Source organism: Tripterygium wilfordii, chromosome 15, assembly GCF_013401445.1.
Source record: "Tripterygium wilfordii isolate XIE 37 chromosome 15, ASM1340144v1, whole genome shotgun sequence".
Lineage (NCBI taxonomy): Eukaryota > Viridiplantae > Streptophyta > Magnoliopsida > Celastrales > Celastraceae > Tripterygium > Tripterygium wilfordii.
The window spans coordinates 10941703-10963336 of record NC_052246.1 but is presented as its reverse complement, the minus strand read 5'-3'; the positions used below and the strand labels follow the sequence as shown (position 1 = coordinate 10963336).

The window sequence follows — 21634 nt, the reverse complement described above, 5'->3', positions numbered from 1 at the left end:
CAAAATTTATCAATGCATGATAAGGGTATGAGACGACCTTCATTCATAGATATTGCAAGCTCATGGGCACATGACAATCCATTACTTGTACGAACTTTACATCCACAAGAGTAGATGTCTTCTCCGACAACTTTAGACCACTCAAATTCATCCCAAATCAGATTTAGTGTGTTAACTGAAACAAAACCCCGTAACTCTTGGAATTGCTCAGTATTGAATCGATGTTGGACCATATTTATGCTTTTCTTCAAACAAGCTTTTATTGCTCTGAATTGAGATTGGAGGAGCTAATGAATGGACGACAATCCTTACTCCAAATCTTACTGTGATGTGCCCAAATATCGTTTCAACTTAGAATGTTGACTCTCAATTCTATTAGTTGTCTGGTTTCCGAAATGCATGTAGGTATGTGTCCAGGCGGATACGAATAGCTCCTTATATGGCGTCAATCATACATCTTTAATATAATTCACGACTTTGGAGTAGTTTTGTAAAATGCGGAATTAATCACGTGAACACAGATATCTGTCTTGTCCCTTTCATTTCTCGAGGAAAATCGAACTTGTGTCATCATTGTAAGTATCATTTTTTTTAACAAAAAGAACAATTAATCACTTTGTTTTTAGTGTCGACATCATTATCAAAGTAACATTTTTTAAAAAAAAAAAGAGAACATCATTACACTTTTATGGATTTGACTAAATTAGGGGGTACCGAAAGTAAAAAAGGTGGTGCAAATAGCAACACCTTTTGGAATCATGATTTTGTTCTAGGGAAAAGAACTTGGGTTTTTTTTTGTCAAAACAGGAAAATACAAAAACTTGTTTTTTTTTAATTATATATGTTGTTTTTACTAAACTATATATATAGATCAATTCTCCTATGCGCACCTATGTTTTCACCACTGATTTTAAACATGTGGGAACCAAAGCAGTGGACATCACTTGTTATTTCATTCATCCACACCCTTAAAAAGTGGTGCGTATTTTAAGTGCGCAACTTGGATGCGCATAGAAGAATTCTTCTATATATATATAGATACACATAGAAATTCTCTTATGTAGACCAAAAGTGTGGACCAACTTTATGAATTTTTTTTCAACCATAGATGTGGTGGGCCCCATAGCAAATGTGTCAATCCCACTTTTATTATATTTTATTACAACCATTAGATTTTGTAAGTTGCAGAAACTTTTAGGTATAAACAGAGGCGAAACTATGTGCAAGTAAGGGGGTTGACCCCCCTCAAAAAATTTTAATTGGTGTTAAGTACATAGTAACCCCCTCTTGTAAAAAATTATGTTCAAATGGTTGAAATAAGAATACATGTGACAATTATTACTTATCTTATTTTATAAATTTTTTATTTTTAATGTTATTTTTAATATTTTCAAATGTATAATTAATAGATAATCTCAAAAAAATTCCGGGGTAGCACCACCGCCTTAGCTTTGCCGCCTGACATAAAATCTAGTGTTCACTTAGGCTAGTATGTCCTTCTTCCCCTCGCTATAAATATCGCTCATATTAAAAGACATGTCATGTCAATGCATATGTTTCCACAGCTCGCATGCTTCTGATATTTTATTCAACGGTTCAGTAGAAAATGATGTTTAATTTGTGATAATGATGAAGACAAAAGGAAGATTAGACAGCGTGTGAATAATACATGCAAGTGTGTGTTGTATTGGCGGCGCATATATATGCCCCACATTTTTGTTTAATTCAACAACAAGCCAAGGTCAAACCTGAGATTTTTTCTCTATGATACGGATGGAGCTTTTGGATTCGATTTCTTGCTGAATTGGAATATATTGGTGGCAGTGGCATATCTCATTGTAACATAGAATTAAAATGGAATATAATGTTCATATTTTTTATCCTTTTTTACTTTGATACCGACTTCATTTGGGTCTTGGTGAATCTTATGATACTTATATTGTAAAGTATTAATATAATTGATACCATAATGGTAGAGACGAAAATAGTTATGAAATGTATAAGGTAAGCAGAAAAGAAGCTAAGGAAATTATAGTAGAGACACGTCATAAAGTAGATATTGAATTATATAACAAGTTGGATATATATATATAAGAGTATATATCTCCAAGGGTGGATAGTAAATAATGGGGTATTAGCACCTTGAATAGTGTAAAGTGAGGGTGATATAATTTCTTTGCTCCAATGGTGGGTTGGAAATAGGGTGGGAAAGTGATTTCTTTTCATTATTGATTTTTTTCATGTGAAACTCACTCTTAACTATCAAACTTAACTTCCCTCCAAAATTTTGCATCTCTTCACTTGGGAGCTATATTTAACACCCCATGCTGAGGGGGTGTATAATACAACCCTTGATAGCTTAGCACCCTGTTGAGGAAGAAAAATTCATTCTCAAAGTGCTATTTTGGAAGTTAGAAGGGATACAACCATATATACCACTTGGGTTGGAGATGCTCTCAGAGATGAAGAAAAAGATATATATAAGCTAATTAAAAAACAAGAAAGGAAAACTAGAGACTTAAATCATGTAAAATACATCAAAGATATAGAGGATAAAGTTTTGGTGAAGGACAAAGACATTAACAAGAGGTGGAGAAGTTACTTCAATGAGTTGCTTAATGACAATCACAGAAGGAATATCAAAGATTTTCATATCTTTCCTTAGAATAGGGATCCTTGGTATATAGGACATATTAAGGTGATTAAAGTGAATGAAGCATTAAGTAGAATGAAAGTTGGGTAAAGTCATGGGACATGATGGAAGTTCAATTGAAGCGTGGAAATGTAGGTGTAATATGTCTAAGTTATCTAATCAAATTATTAAGACTCGTAGAATGTTTGATGAACGAAGAAGAAGCACTCTATAGTACTTATATACAAGAACAAATGTGATATTCAAAATTGTAAAAATTATAGGGGGCGTCTAGCTTTTGAGCCACACATTGAAACTTTGAGAATGGGTTGTGAAACGAATATTGAGATCGGTATCTACAATATCTAAAAACCAATTTGATTTTTTACCAGGATGATTCACAATGGAGACAAATTTTTTTATTAAAGAGACTTGTAAAAAAGTAGAAATAGAAGGACAAAAAAAACATCCATAGTATTTATAGAATTGCAGAAGTCGTCTAACAGGGTGCTTTCGGAAGTAATATGATAGACGTTAGAGAAAAGAGAAGTCTCGATTTGATTATATTACTGTGATCAATGATATGTATGAAGGAGTCGTAACTAGTCTCAGGATTAATGGAGTTGTTACAAGGGAGTTTTTCATCACAATATTTTTACACCAAGAGTCGATACAAAATTCGTTCCTATTTGTTGTAGTGATGGATGAACCCACACGACATATCCAATGATATTTCAAGTGAAGTATGGTTTTTTTGATAGTGGTTGGTCTAACGATATGTCTGGACTAAGATCAATGTTCAAGGAGCTTGATGAATCACATAAGAAGCATGTTAGACTTTGAGATAATAAGCCAATTCAAGTTGGATGAAATGGTACAGTTGCAGTTAAAATTAGCCAAAATGATGTAAAACATCTGCATGATCTCTTCTTTGTTCCTGGTTTGGCACATAACTTATTAAGTGCTGGGCAATTAATGACTAGTGGATATGTAGTTTTGTTTGATGATGGTTCTTTTTTTTTTTTTATCAAAGATAAATAATCAGACCACTTACTAATGCATTTTGAATGAAATGGGTGTTCACAAGGAAGACCCACCAGTGCTTCACCTTCTTCAAATTCAATTTGACACAAAGCACATCTATCTACGTCCATTCTGTTGTTCTGATCAGTAGATAATCAACACTGTAATTATTGGCGCAAGTACGTTGGGGTTTCATTCACAAACATCCCACTCTTCTCTTCTCTTCTCTTCTCTAATGAATTCTCCTAATGCAATAAAATATTCATACGCGAACTCATTCACATCTACATCATCTTCCTCCATTTCGTCATCGTCGTTGTTGTTACCTTCTCCCTCAGGGAACTCTAGCTCTACAGCTTCAAGTTCATGATCGCTCTGAAAAAATTCAAAATCTTCTTCTTCTTCTTCGCTTGAAAATTCTTCGTTGTCCTCTTCATCATTATTGTCGCTTACGTTATTTGGAAGCGTTGTTAAAGCAGCCCTCTCTTGTTCTCTCAAAGCCATTGCCATAACACGATGGATCCGATTCAATTTAATATAGATCAATAAGAGAAACTCTCCATGGCGTTTGCTTTCCCACTTTATCGATCATCCGTTTAATTTGAAGACAAAGTCACCCAAATCAAAGTACAAATATAAGGATATGTAGGGTTTTAAGTGTGTAATTAGGTGAATGATGAAGGTATGAGATTTCTTCGCACAGAAGGCAACTTTCAAGCAAAGAAAAGGAAAACCTTCCTTCATATATATATATATGTATAATAGATTCCTGTTTCAGAGGTGAAGATGGCCTCCCTCTTGCCAAGCGACTGCTTGAGAGATTGCTTCAAGGAGAAGGCACCATTTCTTCACAGATAACATTATACCAATCTCATCCTTGTAGATTTCTTATGCTATACATGACCAAATTAAAGCAACTTCTTTAACATATACACAAAAACAAAACTTTTATACTCCTCATATATATAATCCATAACTAATATTAATATACACCAAAGAAGAACTAGGAACCATAAGATTTAGGAAGCATAATTACCATAGAAGGATCAGGTGTTGCAGTAATTCCGCAGAGTGCACATCCCATGAAGCCACGAGACTATACTTTGCCATTAAATTGCATACATACATTAAAGTGACTAGACAGCAGTTACTAGAGTGGAAGCATCTCCACTCGAGTGGAATCGCGCCTAGGCCAATTTTAAAACTTAATAGTGCACGATATGTGAGGAAGAAAAAGGAAGGGAAAGAAAGGCTGGCCAGGGCCGCACAAGAGAAAAGAATAGGAGTTTGCAATTTGTTTTCATTGGATGGTTTGTGGTTTTACGTCATTTGGATTTCAATCTTCATTCTTAATCATAACATGAGTTCTAGTGGACGTTCTTGTCGAATCTCTTCATCCACAAGGCTAAATTTCTTACTAAGGTAGAGGATGAAACATCGTGATCGATTCTTGATTGATTGTATGTTGTAATTGAATTTTCACCCATGTTTGGATTTTAAATGACTACTGTTTTCTTCTCTAATACAATTGATTGTATTGCAAATTTTTGACGAGTTTAACTATGTTCTTCTCATGCTTTTGTGTTTGCTTGTGAATGATTGATAATTGGTACTTCAATGGAATTTATGATTTATTATCATTGGTGATCGATTGCTAATGAGAGATACAATTGATGTGCTTAATTGTTGGGGTGGAATTCTATCGAGCTGATAGAAGGTACGATCGTCGTCAATACCTTGAAAAAAAACAAGCTAACTCTAGGATAGAGAATAAGTCTCGTTCTGATTATTAATAATCGAATTCAAGTTACCTTCAAATTACAACTTAAAGAAGTATTTATACTAGAAAAGAAACCCTAAAACCAATAGAAAAAGGAAATCAAACTAAATAAGGAAATAACGTAAATTTTGCGCAATAATATAAAAGTGTCGCGTTGACCCCTTATACGTGCGAATTAGGTCCCGAACCCTGCCGTTACGGAGGACAGAGTACCATTATCTTGTGTAGAGCATAGAATTCCCTTTTTGAAAACATATTATGGGCCCCATAACTCTCTCTGGATTGAAAGTTATGGGATTTCAAAGCTCTACTGTTATACCTCTTATTTTCGATCCCAAGCTTCATAGAATTCAGCTGCAATCTGTTCTACATCAAATTCAATCGCATACATAATTGATATCACGATTAGCGAGGCAAATTCTGCTTCCTTAGTCTTCACTTATCATTGGTTTTCATCGAATTACATCTTTGTTCTCTTTGTTATTGTTTTCGTTTAATTATTTTAACTCTCATCACAATATCAAGTTTTTGTTAGATTAAGGAAATTTAATTGGTTTGAGATACTTATACCCCTATACGTACTTGTGAATCGACCTCGTTCTTGTTGAGCTATACTTCTGTACGATTCGTGCGGTTGCGAGTAATTTTAGAGCTTGAAAAAGTCCCTATCCATTTGGTTAAATCATATGTACGTTTATTGTAAAACTATTTGCATAAAAAATTTTAGATTTGGACACCTAAAATATAAATATATTTTTTTGACACAAAATTTGTTTTGATGGGCCACTAATTTTTCCCGTAAAAGACATGCAGGCCATTTATGGCCTTAGACACATGATAGAGAAGCCTTTCCCAATTAAGTCCTTAAAGCCCAAGTAAATCACAAAGCCCATGGCCCAAACCCCATGGTGATTATGAATGATGAGTCTTTGACTGACATTCTTCTTCTTCTTCACTCTTCAGTCATAGCAACAGCTCGACAAAAACCCAAAACAACTCCCAATTGGTTCTTTGATTTTCACTCCCTAATCTGATCTATCAAGCATTTGGAGAGCAAAGGATCCGAGCTCTGTTTTTTTGGAGTTACAATTGATTGTCATCTACTGCGCTTCATGTTCTCTAAGGTGCGTTTTTTCCCCTTGCTTTTGGAATGAATTCTGATTCCTAAAATTCTGATTCCTAATTTGTGCTTGTTGGGTTTCTTGGGATACTAATATGAGGAAAATTTCTTCATTCCAGGACTGAAAATGCAAGCTTTTTGCCATCTTCATCCACTCTCTTCCTTATCCAATAGGTATCAACTCTTTGTCTTTCACTTCAAGTTATTACTGTGTTTAATTCCTGAACATTTTGAGAAGGTGAACTTTAATTGAAGCTTTAAAATATTGCAGAAGAGTTTGTATTAAACCTGATGGATGCAATAAATTAAAACCATTGGGTTCGAGTCAGATTGGCTTCACTTCTGGAGCTGAGAATATTAAACTCATATCAGCTTTGCAAAATCATAGATTGTGTGTAATCCCCAATACTAATGATGGGCGTCCATCTGTGACCTTGATAGAAGAAGATGTCAAGGGGAATCACACCCCCAGTTTGGAAACAGAAACATTTTTTAGCAGATGGTCACCTCCTCGGTATTTATGGAGGGGACTATCTACTCTTATTATGGCAGGACAGGTGATCCTCAGGGTCCTAAAGGGGAAGATACACTGGAGGAACACTCTTCAGCAGCTTGAGAGAGTTGGGCCTAAATCAGTGGCGGTTTGTCTTTTGACCTCAGCATTTGTTGGCATGGCCTTTACAATCCAATTTGTTAGAGAATTTACCCGACTAGGGCTGAACAGATCTGTTGGTGGAGTATTGGCTCTTGCTTTCTCGAGGGAATTGAGTCCTGTGATTACATCGATTGTGGTTGCAGGACGAATTGGGAGTGCATTTGCTGCAGAGTTGGGAACAATGCAGGTTTCCGAACAAACGGACACTTTGAGAGTTCTTGGGGCGGACCCTGTTGATTACCTTGTAACACCAAGGGTTATTGCTACCTGTGTGGCTCTACCTTTTCTAACTCTCATGTGTTTCACAGTTGGATTGGCATCCAGTGCCCTACTGGCTGATGGCGTATATGGGGTTAGCATTAATATTATTATGGATTCTGCAATGAAAGCACTTAAATCCTGGGATATAATCAATTCAATGATCAAGTCAGGTGTTTTTGGTGCGATCATATCGATTGTGAGCTGTGCTTGGGGAGTTACTACCATGGGAGGTGCTAAAGGTGTTGGGGAGTCAACAACTTCCGCCGTTGTTATCTCCCTTGTTGGAATCTTTATTGCTGATTTTGCTCTGTCTTATTTCTTCTTCCAGTCAGCTGGAGATCAACTGAAGAATTGCATGTAATTGATCTGCCTCTCAATGCGAATTTCTGATTTTTAGTGAGAGCTTTCTGTTGTTTGATAATGGATAACAATTCGCATACTATGGTTGATACCATTTGCCTTTCTCAATGTGGATAAAGATAGCACTGAGAGGAATCATACCAGATTGCTTCGTTGAGTAAAGATGGGATCCTCTTTGAGTAACTGAAGCAGTTTTCATTTGTCAATACTGAGCAAAATAGGCTACTTTTGTTGCTTTTCTGGGATATTTTCTCATAGCGGAGTATATGATTGTACACTATGTGGTGGCAGTTTAACTAAGTTACTGGGATTCTGGAACCAAGTTTTTGATTATTATGGACATGAAGAATCTGCAGGACAGATACATGGAAGGTTAAAACCTCGTATTTGACAATAAATGTATATGTCCTGATTAATTCAGAGCAATGTGGAATAGTGGGATTATTTTTTTATAATCGAAAATAATAACATACAAGTTTGTTCTTTAATCATCCGATATGATTCTAAACTCAAGCCAACCATCTAGTCGAGAAGTAGTGGAATAGGGGATGCATTCATTTTGTGAACCACTTCTTGTTGACAAATTCCTAGAAGGCTAGAATAAAGGCACAGCAGACGCCACCGGATAACCTAACCATAAATGTGTCGAGGCGCATCAATCAACCACCAAACCAGTTGGAGCGCATGCGTCTGGCAAAAGGGCTGAATCAATGCAAACATATGGTTTGCTTAGTGGAAGGAAAAATCTGTCAGCACTTTTGAAATCAATATTAGAAAAGCACATCAAGAAAACGAAATTCATGATAAAGCAAATCAAACATTGAACATCTAACTAGACGAGTCAATTTCAAATTTAACAAGGGTAGTAAAACAATTTGAAGCACCACAGAATTACAGCTTAAAACAGTAAACGGTCAAGAAGGTTCCCGGTTAAATACAGAGTCTATGGTTCGCAGTTCACACGAAAACCAGTTGGAGTGCAGCATGTCTCTTCCAACTCTTCATAAGAGAGGTTAGTCCATCCTTCCCTTCAAGAGTCTTTCCTTTATTTCAGTGGGTGTACTGCATTAAAAACAATTATATGTTAGCATGGCAACATTTACCAAAGCAAGTGAGCGCACCAACAAAAATCTCTGCGCAATACTATCAATTGTTGAACCATATAAAGAGAGAGAAATAAAAAGTGCAGTTGGTTATTTCATCAAAAATGAAAGAATTCATTCACTTCTCAGGCCAGTTGGCGAATTCTCCTTTTAATTTGTCCTGTAAATGAAATGAAACACGAAAAATTGAATCCACAGAAGTACCCGATAGCATGGGAGTGCAAACTTCTACAAATCTACGAATAACAATTCTACAGATCTAATGGCACATATCTTCAACAAGGTCAGAGGTTCAAACTTTAGTTTTTGATGAGGTGGGATCGTGGGATGGAGGAGTACACCATGTGGTTTCTATACCATTGAATCTGAAATCTATTATTGGGATTGTAAAATGACCCACTTACGATGAGATGTAACTATAATCTCAATCGATGTTACATAAAATGCCAAATGCCCATTGAACATATAAAATAACATCAAGAGGAATAAAATGTAAGAGTGCAGTGTTTGTCCAAACCTAACAAAGTTTAGTTTTGTTTTCCATTATAAAAAAAAGGAAAAGTAGAACTGTAGAACAATTATTGACTAACTATATCGGGCAGAAGTGCAGAACTAAAGTTGAAAACCTAGCACACGATGCTCCTGCCACTACGGCGGGGTGGGATATATGCAACTTAACCGCCTATGGTCTTTTAGGATACACTCATTCAACTCACGGCACCAAGGTTACAATGAAGCAAAATCCCACTCATTCAACTCACGGCACCAAGGTTGCAATGAAGCAAAATCTTATCTATGTGCCGAAGCATAACATTTCACTACCTAGAATTTCAGCAATCAAAAGAGTGCAATAATTCTTTCTGCACAGAAAAGATCTACTCAATATTCAAGTTAAGACCATTAAAAAAATATTTGAGCCAAGACATCATTATAGGCTCTACCAAATAAATAAACTCCCTGAAAAAAAGATAATAAATAAACTCCCTTAAAGAACTTGCTTAAATACTTGAAAGTATCAAAATCAACAAAGACAAAATGATGCTGAGATAGAGAGAGAGAGAGAGAGAACTTACACAACAAAGACATGTCCTCCCCAGCCACTCAAACAGTCACGATCTACGGATGATAAAAGAGCTTGAGAAATGGCCTCAAATAATTCCTCAGGCTCCTGAATCAGTGTTAAGTATAGAGTGAGAAAGCTAAAATTATAAATTCGACAACAGTAAAATATAAACGAAAAGAAGAGAACTCTACCAACCATAAATGAAAGGTACCGGGCAAAATAAATTTAAGCTATAATAATTGTGGACCATGTATTGAAGAAACCTTATGCTTTGCTGCACTTTTCAATAGGTTAACCTAGACTGCTCTAAAACCTAAGAAATATAAGGAGGTAAATTTAAATTTTCACGGGGCAAAACCTATCTAAATAAGTTTTTCGAGTTTAAACCCAAAAAAAATTAGGGGAGGCCATTGCCCCTTCTCCGGCTGGCTAAATCTGCAGTGGCTTAAGGTGATTAATGTTGGCTGGGTCAGTTTTAACTTTTGTCATACTATACAAAACATATATATTGACAGAAAAAGACACTAACTTCTTGCACTGAAAAAAAGAGTTCCACTTGCCACGAAATATAACCAATATGTCATCTTCCTGAACTCTCATCCGTTACTGCAAATATCAAAAGTTCCATTTTCACGAGTCCTGCTTGAAAACTATAGATGCTGCAATTTTCCTTCCAATTGTTTGTCCCAATTTCTTGCTTTGTTGTTTGTCAACCTTTTCTACTCAAGTATATGGCATATCTTTTAAACTGTTTCTATGGACAGTAGACAAATCTTACATACCTTTCGAATTACCAATGTTGTTGCAGACAAACAAACCAAGCAGGAAAGAGGGGAGGATTTGCACTCTCGATATCATCACATAAACTGAAAATTTCTTTCCTATACAATCGTGTGGTTGTGTGCTGGATACCAGTTATGCACTGGGATTAAAATTTTGAACCTTATTGTTCTCGAAGGACGGAAGACCGAATATCTTCGTTCTTACTCATTTTGAAATGGCTGCTTCATAAGATGTTATGGCAATGGACAATATTTTACAGAATGATATGAAATAGGAGAAGAGTAATGAGAAGCAACACACAATAAGTTTTTTTTTTTTAATGAAAACAGAATTTCATTGCAAGGCTTCAAGGGCAAGGGGGTGCCACCCAAAAGGGATACAGAAAGTCAGAAACACAATAGGTTTTTTCTTTTTTTTTGATGCAGGGAGTCAAGAACGCATACACCCAAGGTGCAAACTCTGCATTTTTTCTCCAATGAATGCTGACTCTTCACATTCTCGTTGACATGATAGCAGACCACAACGTGTGTCTCCATGTGTTGGCAAGGATTTTAGGTTGCAGAGCTGCCTACTTCTCATCTAACCAGGACTTCCCCTAGGGTCATTCTACTTTGTGTTAGGCAAGACTCTGTAAAGTTTTGTGGAGAAAACATTACATATAAAAAGGCGTTAACATTCGATGCTTTTCTTTTAAAAAATTACTGAACCATTCCAAAAATAAGGTAAGCACATAAACCATATAAGACAGAATGGTTCCCACAGATAAATCAACTCCCCTTAATATAAAGTAGATCAAGTAACAAACCATGTCAGGTTTGAACATTGCTTCGCATGCTCCATATAGTGACTCTGATGCTGTGCCAGCAACAACGAAATCTTTTGCAAGCTCCCTGCCATCACAAAAAGAAGGGAAAGAAAGTGAGTAAAATAGCTTCAGTTTCACAAAAAGAAGCATTTAAATAGATGGTGTATGTTTTATATGCTAAATTAAATTCAAAGAACCAATCGAAACAGAGGATATTCTATGAAACAGGAAGGATATTCATGAAATCAGCCAATTCCACGACTCACACTATAGATAAAAATGTGAGAGTAACCATTGCTGAAAAACTTATAATAAGTAAATACGTAAAGCAAAAAGAAGTATGATACCTATAAAGCACTCAGCAGTAATAGATTATGTTCACAGCAAGAACAGCATCTAAACATATCAAAGATGTTCCATTTGCAAAAGACTTAGCACAGCCATATCACAAGAAATGCATATACGAATAAGTTTTATGGAAGAATAGAAACTACATCTCAGTCACATGTTAAACTAGACGAAAATTGCTAGACTAATGAACTGTCTCAAGTTGCCAAGGGTTTAGGATGCTATAGATTTGCTAACAATATAAAAAGCAAAGAAAACACCATACTTGGCTCCAATTGAGTCCATTGTGCAAATGAAGGGCCTATCTTCATCACTCAATCCAGCAATTACAGGTTGACAGAAATACGGACCAAACCTGTAACGGGAAAACAATGTTAACAATTGCATGCATTTTGATACTACTGCAGTCATAGAGAATCTTTAAATTCTACTATCTAAATAGTGTAAAACGGATAGCAACAAAAGGACAAAATGAAAGTAAGGCACCGTTTGGTTGAGCGTTTAGGTTGAGCCAAACGGTGTGTAAACAGAAGCGCCGTTTGCGCCTAAAGAATTACACACTCACAGAGTTAGCATTTCTGCTTTACGCTATGTGGGAGCAAGCTAAACTGATTAGCTTACATGGTCTATGCTTTGACATTGTAGAGCACGTGAGTGAATAGCATTTTGTTGACAAGTAAAATTCTTAAAATCAGACAGAGAAGAGAGTCAGAAATCTCGTGTGGAAAGTGCCTGCTCATGGCACCAAGTTAATGGTGCTGCGTTAGCACATGATATTCATCATTCTACTCTTCGAAACCAAACAAACTCAAAGAAAATGAAATCCAATATGTAACACTCCTTTTTTGAAATTAAAAAATAACCATTAGGATGCACATGCATAACAATTTGATGAGGATGAAAGACCCTGAACTCCCAATCTTATAATCTAGCCTGATGAAGGAAACACTACTGAGGAGAATAGGATGATATTAGAGCTCATATCAGCAGATACAAATCTTTACATTTAGTGGGTGTGTGTTTGAGAAAGAAAATTGATTCAGGTCATGAACTTGTCTTCCCCCATTGTACTATAAACTTCTAAGATACATCTAAAATCAAAGGCCTCATATCAAGTCCTGAACAATGAAAATATGAATGGCATAGACCAATCCATTAAACACATATAATCAAATAATGTCCTACTACATGAAAAAATAAAATTGAGTACATAATATGTATACTCCTAACCTTTTCTCATAAAGAATACTTGAAACAAGGCTAGCGAAAGTCTCAGGCTTCATATCCCTCTCTTCTCTCAGTTGATACAATTTGTGACGAAAAACAAGCCGTTGATGCCTGCACAATCAACAACAACAAAAAATCAAGAAACCAAGAAAAAATTTGGAAGGAGAAAAAAAAAGAAACTAAATTGAGTTAAAACAATATCGAGATGAAGAACCAAAAGGGGCTATTCGTACAAAGTTTGGGCATCGGTGCCGAGACCAGAGAGACCAAGAAAGAGGCGGTCGTGTATTTGGTGGATTCTCTGGAAATCGGTGGCGACGGTCTGCAACTGAACTCCGAGACGCCGATCACTGGCGATGGCGAAGCAGTTCTTACCAACCATCGCTATTAGTGCGCTTCCATTGTACTCGAAGATCTACATACCACCATTGATGTTGCAATACGAAAGTACACGACTTATAATAAATAAACATAAAAATTATGGTTTTGATACCGAAGAAGAGATAAGAGGACATACCGACATCGTTGATTAGGTTTGCGCAGTACAATTATATTCAAAAGTATAGAAACTAGGAGGGAGTGAATGCAAATTTCGGAGATCTTCGCAAGTGTTTGGGAGGAAGAAGACCACTACCACTGCATTTGTGTCTTGGAGGTTACTCCAAGCTTATTCGAGAGATCAATCAGTGGGCTAGGTTTTGGGCTGGATCTAGTTAAGACTGCTCTCAAGCGGTGGTGGGCTCAACTCTATTGAGCTTTGCCCAATGGCGCTTAAAACTTAAAGGGAAACTTTAGTTACACCCCGCTTTTTTACAAAGACATCTTGACTTATTCTGACTTTGCATTGACCAAGGATATTTTGAACTGGAGGCTCTAAACACCCCACTTTGTTCAATGCTCTAGAACGCTCTGAACAGGGGAAGAACGAGAACGAGATCAATGACAGAGACGATCTACCACAGATGGAGAAGCTCCCACTGCAATGGTGAGTTTTCGGTTTGTTTCTTTGATATTGTTCAAATAATGGGTTGTGGTGAGTTGTTTGAACGAGTGAAGGATTCCACGGGATTCCTAACTTTCCAGTCTCACCTCTAGATATGTAGTGTCATATTGGTCGCAAATAGCGAACCTTTGCAAGAATCAATCAGATGTGTTGTTTGGCTCTGTTTATGGGATTCAACAGTTTTGAGTCGATAACATGAAGGAGTGACCTTTCCTCTGTTAGAGTTCAATTGCGTGTGAAGTCCGGTGAGCTCTAAATTTCATCTATCCTACTTGAATGTTCATTCGTTTTGAAGTTTATTGATGATTACGAGGTTGTAGTTTGTGTAGTAGTTAAGTGTATGAAGTTAAGATCTTTACTTGGGTTGTTATGTAGTTACTCTTATTACTTGTTCTGCTCATCTGCTGCTACTGTGATGTTCGGTGGATGTTCATATATTTTTTTTAATGCTCTCCAGGTGTTCGACTTTTGCTCTGAGATAAGTTGATGTGATAATGCAACTAATCCCCTGTTTTTGATCACTGTTACGGGCATGGGGTGTATTCCTAAATTTTCTAATTTTTTCTGTACTTTGGGTGCTATTAGGAAAATTTTTAAAAAATTGGGTTGCTGATAAATTAGGGTATCTTTAAAAAAAACCGGGTGACTAAAGCTACCCAAACTTAAAAACTAGACCCACTTCATCACTGTTCGGGACATTACGAGTAGGGGGAAAATGGTTGGTGTTTTTTTTTTTTTTTTACATAATTTAACCGACCATAATGTCAATTATTGTCGGTGTTTTTTGATTTTCTGATCCTTTTTTTCGATTTTTGACATAAATAATTGGTCGATTAACCGTTCGGTTCGGTTTTGTCGACAAATTTTTACAATCCTAGTTGTGAGTAGAGACATGCATAAGCACATCTATACAAGCGAGCACTGACATTGACATAATGTAAACGGCCTATGTTAAATTGGATTGGGTAAATTACATGCTTATAGCACATGATTAAACTCCGCAATCAAGAATCACTATGCAAAACAATAGGACTTTTCCGAACTCCACTAAGGTGTGGTTTTTTGAAGAGCTCCACAAAACTCTCTTACACCGAGGATTTAGAGCACTCCCTCAAACTCAAAGTTTCCAATGCCCTGACAATGGGACATTTACAAAGTGTGTACAAATAGGTTCTCATAAGCTAGCATTAAGCTATTTTTAGTGAAGGACTCTCAAGAACAATAAGAATAGCCTCACGAGTAGGCTTTGTATGAATAACAAGTAGGCTTTTTAAAATGTTAGAATCACCCCCAAGATGAGAAGCATTTCCTCCTTGCAATGCAACAACAAGAAGGTGAGGAAGCCTTGATGATTGTGGGGCACGGGTAGCAGTGTTAAGAGAACTTGACCGTGCTGGTTGGTCGGATCGAAAACATAGTGACCTGGTCGTCAAGCCGACATGGTTCTGTCAATATTACCGTTTAAGCATGTAACCCGGTGAAAATCGATTAACCGGATGATCGGACTGGAAACCCAATGACCTGGTCAGTTTTATATGAATTTGAGAGGTTTTTTTAGGGTTAAATGACTACAAAACATTGAATTCTTTTGTAATTTCATTATATGTATTTCATTTTTTTACATATAATATGATAATATCAATATATGTATATCAATTATTACTTATCACTTATCAAAATATATCAATATAATTAATATGCCAATATAATATATTATTATTACATTGTTAAATATCAAGATTACGTACAGATTTTTTTTGGATGATCATATTTCGTTATTTCAGTTTTTATTTTTATTTTTTAACATTAAATTTAATGATAATATATTTTTTAATTGAACCCGCGGTTGAACTGATGACCCACTAGTTGAACTAATAACCCGATCCCTTACCCAGGTCGATGTTCGTGTCAGTTTTAACAACATTGACGCGTAGAAGCAATGTACAATGAACAAGGTTGCTTGAAGGCTTGTAGAAGATTGAATCAAGTAGTTTCTTTCTTTCCAATTCGCTTCTCTAAAGAACAAGGAGATAGGAGACCCCTCTTTGATTCAATCTTCTCTTGCAATCCTGACCATTGGATCTTCTTCAAGCTTCCATCTCAACCATCCATGTAGATTTTAATCTTGGCCCCTGAACATTTCAACTTCATAAAATCTCCACCATTGATGTTATAGCCGTTTGTGATGTTCTTGGCCTCCAAGCATAGGTGGCCCCTAGTGAAATTTTGAATTTTTTACATTGAGCTTTATGTACCAGCCCAAGAAAAATTAATCAACCCCCAGTAAAAAAATAATTTGGCCCATTCTCTGTATAGATTTCTCTCGTCAGTGGTAATTATGACTTGTGGCTTGCGGAGATCGCTCCTCCTCTTCTTTCGATTTCTCTGCAACAGCATCTCCTCTTTCCATCTTTCAATTTCTCTCCTCCTCTTTCAATTGCTCTTCTCTAATTGAAATAAGTTATTAGCATGGCAACTCCTACTCTTAAATGGCTATCAACACGGTAGCACCTACTCTTAAATGGCTTCGCTACTTACATTATATTTGTGTATAAATAACCCTAAAAAAAATTTCTTCCCGCTACTTGATTGTGCCCCCAACAAGCTTGCATCTTGGATCCGCCACTATCTCCAATGAAGCTTGCAAATGTAATGCCAACCATTGGATCAAAGTCTTCATTCAAATCTAGACCTTTGAAGCTTCTTTAATTCCTAGTCGTTTGATCATGTGTACTTTTGAATCTTGACTATTCCTTTTGGCTCCAAGAAATCTCCAAGAATATCTCCAACATAGGCCATGTTTGGTTGCACCAAAGAATTCTTCAAAATGTCTTCACATGAAACCAAACAAGGACTATTCCATTTCGAGCAAAAAGTGCAATGTCCTATCATACGTTGTTGGCACATTCACTTCCATGTATTTTGTCTCTACACTTTCTCTCTTGATTTCAAATATGTATGAGACTTCCATCCTATGCATGCATGAGAGACTTTCTAGAAGATTTATCAAATAAATTCCATACATTTCATGCACACATTGCACTAATGTTGCACACTTGAGTAATCTAGCTCAATGTTTGTATGCTATTGCTATGCCATGCACGACCTGAATTCTCCACTGAATAATATGATCATGTTGTTCCATATTCTCCAGAAAATGTAGCTCTTAGGCTGGTTCCAATCATCCATAAAATCATTTGGACATTCGATCGCATAATGAAGCAAGTAGTTCATAATAGTGAAAATCGATAAATCACTAGTATAGGACCTACTGCACTTGGACAACACCTATGTGCAGTAGCCAAAACTTGGCCGTTAAGCATTCAGATCAAACATCATGTCAAATATAATGCACATACCAAATTTGAAGTCATTTAGATCACAAACAAGAAGGTTGTGGCTTAAGCAAATAAACTAGTCTAATTGATTCACATATTGTATTTGAGAGCTAGGGCATAACTTTTCTCAACCAAGATGACATATTTTCTTGAACAATCCCTAATCAATCTTTTTCATAATGATGAAACTAAGATGTATACAAAATGTCATGGTAATCGAAGTTCATTTGGTTCATCACGTTCACAAAAGAACACATATGCACAAAACTAGAATTTTACATGAAAAAATAGTTTTGGCGGAATTAAAGCATATGACAAAAACTGAATGTAATGCACATTTGATTCTTATTCTGGATCACATATTAGACTCTCATGATGTGTGATTCAAGTTTCAAGTCATTTGGACTTAAGTCGGTTAAATCATAGTTAATCAAAGTTTGAAACCCTAACTTAGCCAATACATGTTCATTTCCTAAACAAAATTTACAGCACCATATCTATACAGTACTATAGAGCTGAAACTAAGAGAAAGTGCTCCCACAATTCTGTTATGCCATGTAAGAAAGAGATTTAGTGTGTCGTACTTGCCACATGGAAAATATTGTTTTGAAAAAGAATTAAAAAATGCAAACCCATATTATTAGTGTGGACACTTCAAAGAAGTTATTGTTCATACCAGGTTCATCCTCTCAAAGAAGTTAATGTGCTACAATGGGTTTCCGTGTCCTTTAACTCCATTCATGCATATGTTTGATTTCACTAGCTGCTTTTACTGTATGCTTGTTGGGTCTAAATTAACCTTACTAGCAAGTGTACTAGTCGGCGACTACAGCACAATGATAAGCAAGGGTCGAATCCACAGGGACGGAGTTATGTCTAATCCAAATGTATACTTGTATGTATGTATGTACAATGCAAACGAAGTAAAGATCAACTCAAGATTGTTTGGGTTGGTAATTAAACTAAGACAAGAAAAGAGCAAAGTATTTTTTGGTATTTTCTTAGAATAGGGATGCAACTAATGCAAATGAGTTGAACACCAAGGCTTTGGAATCCCCCTTGGGAAATAACTTGCGATGACACAAATTCACGCACACATTTGCTAATTCGGGCATAACGAATCCGTACCTAAGTCGGTTTTAGCGCACCTAAGCCAAATCTCCCTAAAATCGATTACTAGCCATCTTATTGGTCTAGGTCGGATATTCCTAAATACATTCTAGCCATCTTATTGGTCTAAACATGCATAGGAATTCATGGAGTTCTATGGAGATTAGGATTCATACAAATTGTCACCTAATTAAAGGGAGACACATTCATAATCAAGTGTTTCAAGGAGCATAATCTACTTGACATATTATTGTCTAAGCAAATTCTCCAAACAATTTCATCCAAAAACCTAAAGTGTTGGCCAAACACCACAAGCATGAAGAAATTGCAATCAAACATAGAAACACAAGATTTATACCCAAATAAACTCATATGTATGTAAATCAAGTCATAAACAAAGTCATCAAACCCAAGGCTTCATCCTAGCCTTGGCACAAGAGATTTAGTTACACATAATGAGAGAAAAACACAAAAGGAGAGATGAGAAAATCATGAATAAACCCAATTAGTTGAGTAGATCCAAGTTGAGCTGAAGAATCTCTCCTCCTAGCTCCAAGAGTCGCCTCTCCCTCTGCTTTCGCTCCCCAGAAATTCAGTTCTAGGTCTCAAAAACTCCCGTAGCTCGGACAAATCGCGACTTAAAACACCTCAGAAAATTGCTTTTCACGCCTAGGCGCGTTGTTTTCACGCCTAGGCGCACCACGCCTAGGAACACGCCTAGGAGCACGCCTAGGCGTGATCCTAGGCGTGCACAACTTAAAATTCAAGTCCAACTCTCTGGACTGGGCGTGCAGGAGTGATCCTGGGCGTGCACAATTTGTGCGCCTAGGCGCGCGCCTAGGCGCGTTACCCCTAGGCACATGATTCAAATGACCATAACTTCTCCATATGACCTCCGATTTGCATGATTTTAGATTCTACGGAAAGCTTGCGATGTCTAGTTTCCAATGCCTTTTATTGCGCTCAATTCCAATAACGTGACAGAAAGTTATGACTATTTGAACACACGAAGGTCGGTGGACATTTTCTTCAATTCAGCCCTTTTTCCGTCGCTTTTCATCCAAACCGCAATCAACCTATCAAAATACAAATCAACACATAAATACACTCATTATTTATCAAAAGAAAGCTTAAGAGGGGGATATTTCTACCAAAAACAATAGGTATTATCATACCTATCAATGCTCAAAAAACGCAAACCCATATTATTAATGTGGACACTTCAAACAAGTTATTGTTCATACTAGGTTCATCCTCTCAAACAAGTTAATGTTCTACAATGGGTTTGCGTGTCCTTTAACTCCATTCATGCATCTGTTTGATTTCACTTGTTGCTTTTACTGTATGCTCTCACTCATCGTTCCTATATATACACAATTTTCCCTCTCTTCATTTATGGGAGATGGAGCGACTACTCTGATCTATTAAAGAACATTGACCAGAGATTGGCAAATCTACGCCATGGCCCCGTCACGGGAGAGAGCATTGGATGGATTGAAGCCGCATATGAGAAACTGAGGGATCGTATCTGTGGTATGGATTTTCAACCCTGATTGAATTATTTTTTAAAATATGCGTTTGTCATCTGTGTTGTTTGACTCACGATTCCTCTACGCAATTTTTCATGTCGTGTATTCCTAATTTCGTTTATGGGAAACATATCAACGAATTTGATTTGATAATGAAAACTGGCCAGGGGCCAATTAACTCTCCACCATGGACAGTATAACCGAAGGAAACAAACAACAACATAAGAGAAGCTGAGAGATCTATGTTCGTTTGTTTCTGATAATTTTGAATTTCAATATTATTGGTGATTTGGTTACATATAGGTTTGCCATTATGGATTTATTGAGAGTTTTGGATAAGAATCAGAATCAAAAATTGAGAGAGTGGATAATGTTTTGTTCGCATAATTCATGTTCCTGTGTCTTTTGAGTTTAGTTTGTAATAAAATGGAGTATTTTTGCTTTCCTTTTCTCTGATTTTCTTTCTTTCTATGTTTCGTGAAGGAATATCCAGAAGGCCTGGGAATACCAGAGATGGATCGGTGGAGTTGGGTGTAAGACCAATGAAGTTGGCTTTGCTTGATATTAGGATTATGTGTATTATTGCCTTTGTGTTTCTATTTAGTTGTCTCATGTTTGGGAAAGCTCAAGAAGATAGTGATATATCTTTTGAATCATTTAAAAAATATATGGAGGCTTCTCTATTACACGTTTACATGTTTGAGATATTCTTGAGTAATTGGTTTAATTATCTTTGTCGTACTATTAAATATTAAAACATGTTTAGTATGTAATGAATTCCACGGAAGAAAGGCCTCGGGATATCTATTTTATTATACAATGACATACATATGGAACTTTTGTTTATCGCTTTTGACAACATAAAAGTATTGTCTCTATTGTGGTGCATGAAAAGTTTTCTAAACATAGGGATGTGGAGGTAACTAACATTTTTCGCATAAGGGAAGTGAATTCTTAATTTGATTGCATTTGGTTCTAACTAATGGTGTACAATTGCAGAAATTAATAATCATTCATTTGAAAAAAAGGCTGGGTATGACATTCAAGAGGAATGAGAAGATGGTCGTTGAAGCTTTAGAGGTTAGAAGTGAATTAATTTATTGAATGGTTCGTGAGATCAGAAGCTTCCTGTAGCATTTGATTGATTTTCTGTAGTACTTTATTGTCAGCCAATAAAGGGAGAATAAGTTGTGAAAGTGAGGGCTGATTTAGCATCCAAAAGAGATGTGGATTTTGATGTTTGCACTTTTGGGAAAAGTGTATGCATTAAGAAGTGCATGTTTCAATTTCAAGGGAGAAGAAAAAACATCATAGAGTTTTCACACCATCTGTCATCGAGCCATCTTCTGGTGTTGGAAGGATAATATTTGATGATGCAACTTATAGATATTGTATAAAGACTGTTATTTGATTATGCAACTTATAGTATTTTACACTCTGTGCATTTTTTGTTTTAATTTTACTATATGATGTTTTTCTATCTTTATTTGTGAA

The 21634-nt window shown here is 36.3% G+C and overlaps 3 protein-coding genes and 1 long non-coding RNA gene across 4 annotated transcripts; 2 read left to right on the top strand and 2 right to left on the bottom strand.

Annotated features, from left to right (window-relative positions):
* Positions 1-3847: 3847 nt before the first annotated feature.
* LOC119979880 (amyloid-like protein 2) lies at positions 3848-4159 on the bottom strand. Its single transcript, XM_038822501.1, has one exon. It carries the CDS (start codon positions 4157-4159, stop codon positions 3848-3850), a length of 312 nt encoding a protein of 103 aa, XP_038678429.1.
* Positions 4160-6392: 2233 nt separating this feature from the next.
* LOC120017242 (protein TRIGALACTOSYLDIACYLGLYCEROL 1, chloroplastic-like) lies at positions 6393-8310 on the top strand. Its single transcript, XM_038870403.1, has 3 exons — positions 6393-6559; positions 6675-6729; positions 6827-8310. Exons 2-3 carry the CDS (start codon positions 6683-6685, stop codon positions 7830-7832), a joined length of 1053 nt encoding a protein of 350 aa, XP_038726331.1. The 5' UTR covers positions 6393-6559; positions 6675-6682; the 3' UTR covers positions 7833-8310.
* Positions 8311-8614: 304 nt separating this feature from the next.
* LOC120017243 (proteasome subunit beta type-3-A) lies at positions 8615-13841 on the bottom strand. Its single transcript, XM_038870404.1, has 7 exons — positions 13678-13841; positions 13394-13575; positions 13164-13271; positions 12199-12288; positions 11586-11670; positions 10008-10102; positions 8615-8893 (listed from the first exon to the last, which is right to left on the bottom strand). The coding sequence occupies exons 1-7, from the start codon at positions 13681-13683 to the stop codon at positions 8845-8847; spliced, it is 615 nt and encodes a 204-aa protein (XP_038726332.1). The 5' UTR covers positions 13684-13841; the 3' UTR covers positions 8615-8844.
* Positions 13842-19822: 5981 nt separating this feature from the next.
* Positions 19823-21618, top strand: LOC119979948. The gene is made up of 4 exons (XR_005463778.1): positions 19823-20144; positions 20624-20673; positions 21140-21220; positions 21310-21618. It is a non-coding gene; the product is annotated as an uncharacterized LOC119979948 (long non-coding RNA).
* The last annotated feature ends 16 nt before the right edge of the window (positions 21619-21634 follow it).

What these genes read in the sequence shown, in the direction of transcription:
- LOC120017242 (XM_038870403.1), top strand. Translation starts at nt 6,683, where the DNA reads ATGCAAGCTTTTTGCCATCTTCATCCACTCTCTTCCTTATCCAATAG. An exon ending in CTCTCTTCCTTATCCAATAG is followed by an intron (nt 6,730 to 6,826) that starts GTATCAACTCTT and finishes AAAATATTGCAG; the next exon opens with AAGAGTTTGTATTAAACCTG.
- LOC119979880 (XM_038822501.1), bottom strand. Translation starts at nt 4,159, where the DNA reads ATGGCTTTGAGAGAACAAGAGAGGGCTGCTTTAACAACGCTTCCAAAT.
- LOC120017243 (XM_038870404.1), bottom strand. An exon ending in AGTATTCTTTATGAGAAAAG is followed by an intron (nt 12,289 to 13,163) that starts GTTAGGAGTATA and finishes TTCCCGTTACAG; the next exon opens with GTTTGGTCCGTATTTCTGTC. An exon ending in CAATGTTCAAACCTGACATG is followed by an intron (nt 10,103 to 11,585) that starts GTTTGTTACTTG and finishes ACACTGATTCAG; the next exon opens with GAGCCTGAGGAATTATTTGA.